Source organism: Pelobates fuscus, chromosome 4 (assembly GCF_036172605.1).
Source record: "Pelobates fuscus isolate aPelFus1 chromosome 4, aPelFus1.pri, whole genome shotgun sequence".
NCBI classification, from domain to species: Eukaryota; Metazoa; Chordata; class Amphibia; order Anura; family Pelobatidae; genus Pelobates; species Pelobates fuscus.
The window spans coordinates 36,854,351-36,861,949 of NC_086320.1; the positions used below are offsets into that span (position 1 = coordinate 36,854,351).

The 7,599-nt window shown below is 40.6% G+C and overlaps 1 protein-coding gene across 1 annotated transcript in view; it reads right to left on the reverse strand.

The window, feature by feature from the left end:
• The window catches only part of FER1L6 (fer-1 like family member 6), a 148,494-nt gene extending 142,117 nt beyond the window's left edge, over nt 1-6,377 (reverse strand). Inside the window, exon 1 of the mRNA XM_063451074.1 lies at nt 6,269-6,377. Within this exon, the coding sequence (XP_063307144.1) occupies nt 6,269-6,321 (53 nt within the window). The 5' untranslated portion in view covers nt 6,322-6,377. The remainder of the gene's footprint in view (nt 1-6,268) is intronic.
• Between the last annotated feature and the right edge of the window lie 1,222 nt (nt 6,378-7,599).

Sequence of the window (7,599 nt, forward strand, 5' to 3'; positions counted from 1 at the left end):
AAACACTACTCCAATATCTTTTCAATCTAATGAATGCATATCCTGATCAGCCACATGATTCACCATTTATCATGGACAGCATTTTGTTTTTCAGCAATTCGAGCTACTGTAGTTCTTCGGTGTGATCAGACCAGACTGGGTAGCCGATGTAGATTAATAATCATTGGGCATCCATGATCCTGACGCCAGTTCCCGCATTGTCCTTCCTTTTGGTAGGTGCTAAACAGTGCATTCTGGGAACACCCCACAAGACTTGCTATTTTGGACATGCTCTGACCCAGTTGTCTAGCCATCACTATTTGTACATTGTCAAAGTCTCTCAGATCTTTTGGCTTGCCCATTTTTCTCCGATTCCAACACATAGAATTCAAGAACAGACTGTTCACTTGCTGCCTAATATAACCCAGCCCTTGACAGGTGCCATCCACTTCACCTGTCAGTGGATTTAATGTTGTGGCTGATCAGTGTATATTGATGAGAAATTACACCAGGTATCTTACCAACTGGTGCTTAACCTAGCTTGACTGCTGTTGCAGGTTCACACAGAGGAATTGCAGCCGCAGTCAAGTTAGGTTAGGTTGGTCAGATAACAATAGAGTCTGACCTTACATGCAGTGGTGTATCCTGGTTTTGTGCTGCCCTAGGCAGGACAAAACTCAGGTGCCCTCCCCACCCCCCCGCGCCACCCCCACCCAACCTTTCCCCCCACCCCGCATTCTAAATACACACACACACACATTCACTGACAGATATGCATACACTAGCTAACAGAAACACACACTCGCTAACAGAAACACACACTCGCTAAGTAACAGACAAACACACTCACTAACAGACACAAACTAGCAGACACACACACTCACAGGCAAACACACACACTAACAGTCAGAAACACACAGTCAGACACACACACACTCACTAACAGACAAACACACTAACAGGCAAACACACTAACACACACACACTCACCCACTAACAGACACAGACACACACTAACAGACACACACTCACCCACTAACAGACACACACTAACAGACACACACACACTGACACACACACACTATCAGACACACACACACACTAACAGACACACACTAACAGACACAGACACACACTAACAGACAATTTATTTAAACCCCCCCCCCCCCAGCCTCCTTACCTTTGGGAATGCTGGGGGGGGGGGGGTCTCTTCCTCCCTGGTGGTCCAGTGGCTGCTGGGCGGGCGGCATTGGCGGGCGGCACTGGCGGGCGGCTGGCGAGGGAGCACTTCCTCTGAGCTGTCTGCTCAGCTCCCTCGCACGTCATATTCCGTCTCCCAGCCTCACTCTGTGGCGCGCGAGGTAGCTGAGCAGACAGCTCAGAGGAAGTGCTCCCTCGCCAGCGCCGCCCGACCGCCCAGCATGTCTGGTAGCCGCAAGGCTAACAAGACATTTGCCTTGGGCATTTGGGGGCGGCTTTTTTTGCCGCCCCCTGGAAAATGCAGCCCAAGGCAAATGCCTTGTTTGCCTCACGGCTAATACGCCCGTGCTTACATGGCTGCTCAGCAAGATATAAAAGTGTAATTAAAAAAAAGAAAAAAAAGAAAAATCAACATACAGAATTAATGTTAAACAATTTTTATTGAGGCAGTTCTTTTTAACGTATACTGTACACAGGGGGATTGCTAGGTCGGTAAAAGATCAGGGGCTTCAGCCCAAAAATATATTTGATAGCCTTTCCTATAGTTTTACCCTAACACTGCTCAATCTCCACCCAATTCCCTGCCGCACACTCCACTGTAATATATATTACACTGATACCCACACACACATTGTGGTCCCCAGCCTCTGTATATTTCTCTGGTGGTCCTGTGAGTCTGTTCTGCACCTCTGCCAGATGCAGACAGTTTTAGAGTGTTGCTTCCGGTTACCAGGGCAATGCTCTCAACAGCCAGAGCTCATGTTCCTCCACTCAGAGTTAAAATACTTTCGGGCAGTGTAACACTGAATGAGGGTCCATGGCTTCTCATAGCTCCACCACCACTGGAGGCAAGGCTAAGGCAGAGATTACACTCTTCCTTGTAGCCATACCAATTTACACCTGCAATGGCACTGTGATAGGCTGAATGCAGTCAGCTGACAATCTTGTTATATCTTTGTAAGCCCTCCCCTTCTAACTCCGCCAAGACATTCTGTGTCTGTCCAATCACAGACTTCCTAGTGCAGCTCAATGAGAAGTCTTTGCAAGTCAGGTTCTCTGGGCAATTGTTGCCCCTTGAGTTTAGCTTCACTGAGCTAAACAACCAGGAAGTAACAAGACCGGTTGTCTGATTGGCTCTCAGGAGGTCTAACAATGCTAATTTATAAAAGTACCAATTACTCTAGATATCTGCACTTTTTGTAAAATGAAAAAAGAGGACACAAGCGAAATCAAGCTAAAATGCTTTAAAGGGACACTGTAGGCACCCTTCGGCTCAGTGAAGTGGTTGTGGTGCACAGAATGTCCCTTTTGCACCTAGTGCTGCAGTGTAAAACATTGCAGTTCCAGAGAACTGAAATGTTTGCATTGCAGCTCTAAGTCTGCCCTCTGTGGCTGTCTACCAGACAGCCACTGGGGACGCTTCTGGAATTGTAACAGACTTTTGGTCCGTTATCTAACACTGGACGTCCTCACGCTCTGCATGCGTATCAGACCCGCTCGTTGCAGGACGGGGAGGGAGCGGAGCTTCGACCCAGTGCCGAGGGACATCAGCGCTGGGATAAGGTAAGTAAATAAAGGGGGAGGCAGAGGGATCGGTAGTGCCAGGAATACAGCTTTGTATTCCTGGCACTAGAGTGTCCCTTTTATATACACCAAAAGAAGGATAAGGTAATGACACACATTATTTCTGCCAGTTTTATAGATAGAATATGTTCTGGAGGAGAATTTCCTTTTGGAACAGGAGGAGCAGCTATAGATTTGTAGCTTCTTAAAGGGATTTTTTTTTCTTTTTTCCCAAATTGAAAATGGAACAAAATCCACATGAGCAACAACTTCAATTGAATACTATTTTTTTTTTCTTAAGCAAACAAGTTCTGATTGAATTACATGGAGCTATTTTGGGTTCAGTTTACATTTCTGGAGTTGATGGTGTTAGAGGTAGATTAACGATAGGGTCACTAAATGTGGGACTATACGAAACCTCGGCAAACATGGGTTTTTATTGTTGTGTGTAAACATAGATCTCTTATACGTATCAGTTTTCCACCTGTTCTTAACCACTTCTGGATTGCTTTGCTCATGTTTGTTTCACTCTTTTCAAATGCTACAAAGAATGTTGGACCTTGGAGCATGACTTTATTTACATTTGTGATCATACCAGGAAGGTGTCTGAGGCTTCTATTAAAGCAGCTTGTTGTATCTGTGGAATTGCTCAGATTAATATTTGTGGAGGTCTAAGATAGTGACATGGAGTTCCAGATACTTTTGCTCAGTAATATCTGTGTTTAGGGGTGCAGTCTACATTTGGAGGCAATCCTATCCTTCTTTACTGAAAGAGGAAGAGATCTCTTCTAGATAATAAGCTCATAATGTGCCTCCTCCATGGCTTTAATAGCACATTGCAAAAATAAAAACATAAAAATATCTATTACGTCAACATTTAAGCAGGTTTAATCTTATTCTTGTTATGAACTACTGTAACTTGAGATCACTAGTCCGCATAGCAAATATATCAAAGTTTAGAAGAAGATAAAAAAAAAAAATTGTTCTGTAATTGTATTGCCATTTATATAGCGCCAACAGATTCTGTATCGCTTTACAAAATAAGAGAGGGGGGATTTAACTATAAATCGGACAATTACAAGAAAACTTACAAGAACGATAGGTTGAAGAGGACCCTGCTCAAACGAGCTTACAGTCTATAGGAGGTGGGGTATAAAACACAATAGGACAGTAAATAGCAATCTGGAGGAGAGAGTAGAGTGCTGCCCTTTAGGAGAGCGCAATAGACAGGTATGTGAAGTAGAGGTTACTCTGGGAGGTCATAAGCTTTCCTAAATAGATGGGTTTTAAGGCACTTCTTAAACTATTTAAGACTAGGGGAGAGTCTGATGGGGTAGACAGGCTATTCCATAGTTAAGAGCTGCCCGCGAGAAGTCCTGCAAGCGTGAGTTGGCCGTACGTGTGCTAACAGCAGCAGACAGGAGAAGGTCACGGGCAGAGCGGAAAGATGGAGAAAGGGCATACCTATGGAACTGTGAAGAGATATAAGAGGGGCTAGAATTGTTCAGTGCTTTATAGGTATGGGTTAGCACTTTAAATTGACTCCTATAGGATACAGGAAGCCAATGCAAGGACTGACAAAGGGGTGAGGTGTGAGAGGACCGGCTAGAGAGGAAAATCAGTCTGGCGGCAGCATTCATTACAGACTGTAGCGGGGAAATACGGCTTTTGAGAAGACCAATTAGGAGAGGGTTACAATAATCCATGCTGGAAATTACTAGAGCATGGACAAGCCACTTGGTAGCTTCTTGCGTAAGAAAGGGGTGGGTACGAACTATGTTAACATCTCTTAACTTTTTGAAAGTCATATAGTCTCAGTAAAAATATCTTCTTACAAAACACTCTTGATAATCCTAAATATAACATAATAAATTGATAAACCTAACATACCCTATTTAGTAGAAGTACGTGTCAAATATTGAGGAAATCTATTCTTGATTTATCAAGAGGTGGCATTCTCTGGCATCCTTCCTAATTGTATTTATACAGTTTATCACGCTATTTGATAAACGTAAAGCTGTACGCGTAAAAACCAGCATCATGTTAGCTGTTCCAACATTTGGAATAGATTAGAGTGGGCGAAACGATAACCAACACACTCATCGCGGAGAATTGCTTCGTGAATATCCTAACCTTACTCAAATAGCAAATTTGAATAATCATTCCAGTTGGACTATTTCGAACTCAAATTCTTAATTTCCTGGTCATTTCTATACAATTCTACATTTACTGGATAAAACCCTTTGGGTCCATGCTGTGGGTTTCACTGCCATTTTGACTACAATAAACATTAAGCTGGAAATGAAATTTAAAACAAATTTCACAATAAAAAAAAAAATAATTAACCTTGCTTTGGGGGTGGGGGAGTGGAGGAGGTACCAAATTACCAATCACCTTTCAGTAAAGGACTTGTCCTTGAGTGGTTAAAAAAGATTATCAAGAAACGTTTCACATTAGTTGATGTTAATGCTATGTTATAACTGCATTACCTGGATACATAGTTCAGATTAGTCTTTTACAATTCATTATGTCATTAACTCAGGTTGGTTGCTTGACAAAGACCGTGAGGTCGAATCTTGTGATGGAGTGGGTTCAATACAATTGCCTGGTTTGTACCTTTGAGTGCCAGGACCTTTCTTCTATTTTGTCATTAACTCAGGTTGGGTGACATGTGTTAAAGACATTCTATAGGTTTCCATGGTATTAGCATCTATTTTGCCTTGATAAATCCTCCCCATTCTCAGTGTCAGAATAATAGACATTGTAGCAAATACAATGACTACAGTGGTACCTTGTAACAAATCTGATCTACTAAATTATGTGACAAAAGCTTAAAGCTCTAAGCACTTAGCAACATATGGCTGTGCTGAATTCCAATAAACCAAATAATTTAGACGGGCTCCCCTGTTAATTTAGAAGAGCTGAGCTATTTAATGGAGATTCAGAGTGTCCAAACCGCTAAACTGTAAATATTTTGGCCGTGTAATGAGGTAGTGAAACTTCTTTACAACCACATCTGTAAAAGTTTGTCTTTGTTGAGAATGTTATTTTTCTATGTATCACTCAAAACACTGTCGTAAACCTTGTGGTTGTGGTGCAGAGAATGTCTCTTTAATTCATTCGGAACATATTTATACTTTGTTACAACTTCAACTAATGAGATTCTAATTTTTTTTTTTTTTTAAGTATTGTAGTAGGTACTATTCACTAGACAAAGAGCAAGCTGTGATAAGTTGAGAGTTAGCTTTAACAATTTCGAGATTAATTCAGCCCAACTATTTTAGCCTACATTTTGCTCCACTTTTTAGAGAATAGATCAATGTGTATAATTTAAACAACTTCAATGCCATCCTATACCACAGGCACAGATCAGACACGGTTCAGCAAAGCAATACGGATTGAGCATAAAACTCAGACCCAACAACCTATGCTGTTTGTGTGTTATAAAATGACACTTTAATATGTATAACCAAATGTAACCAATACATAAAAAAAATATTTTTGCAAAAGGATGGATATACATTACTTTGCCTTGTCGGGGTCTGAATCTTTCGCCTTTCCTTTCTTGAATAAATCCATTATGTCCACATCGAGAGATCCCCTGTATTACAGCATGCTTTCACAGCCGTACCTGAGTACAGTGATGTGTGCACCTGCAGTCAGCAGGATTCTGTCGTACTGCAGTGGGTGTGGTTGTTTAAACAGATAATTCCACTCAAACCCCTGGTCTGAAAGTTAATATTGGCTGAATATAAACCGAAACACTATATCGAACAAAAGAATATGCTTTTTATTGACTAAACATTCATACAGCTATTTTCAAAGAGAGATGTAAATAAAGTAAAACACATATTAAATTTCACTTTTATAGGCATGCAAAAACGATTTTAGACCAGACTGAAAACAGATTAACTTTTTTAATTTCAAATATTACGGCCTAAAATGAGAAATTCATTTTGGTTTCCTAACGCTTCACATTTTAGTGGGTAATCCTGACCGATAAAGAAGCTTCCACTCAAACCCCTTGAAAGTTAATGCTGGTTAAATATAAACTGGAACATTAAGTAACAGTTATGAACAACCCCTTCATAACAAGGTGTTTTTACAAATCCATATTGTTATTATTATTGCCATTTATATAGCGCCAACAGATTCCGTAGCGCTTTACAATATTTTGAGGGGGGGGGATGTAACAATAAATAGGACAATTACAAGAAAACTTACAGGAACAATAGGTTGAAGAGGACCCTGCTCAAACAAGCTTACAGACTATAGGATAAGTCTTAGCATTGCACTTGGGCATGTGGAAGTCAACAGATCTTTTTAGAAGAAAGCTGCATCTGACATCCTAACTCTGAACAAAGCCTTGCTGTATGAAAATTTGGTTAGCATTTCTCTCAACATTTATTGTGGTCTATCACAGTTTTTTTTTTTTTTTTGCCTTGGAGATACACAAAGGCTTATTTATTAAAGTGAATTCTGGCCTTAAATTTGAAATTCACTTTGAATTCCCATGTTGGTAAATAACTGACAGGGTTATGCAATAAAGTGAGAATTTGAAGTAAATTTCCCATTTTGGGCCAAGATTGTTGCACTGGAAAAATTCTCTAGGTCAGATATGCTTTCAGCTTGGCTACTCGGGCTTTAGATTTCAAATTCACTTAGAATTCTCAGTAAATAACCTTGATAGACTGCATAGAATTTTGAGAATATAGCAGAAGTACATGGGACCACAAGTTGATTTGAAATATATCTGCTCATACAGACATTTTCTACTTATTTATAGAACGTCAACATATTCCATAGTGCTGAACAATAGGTAAACAAGACAAGCATTTCATTTTAATAAAACTGTTT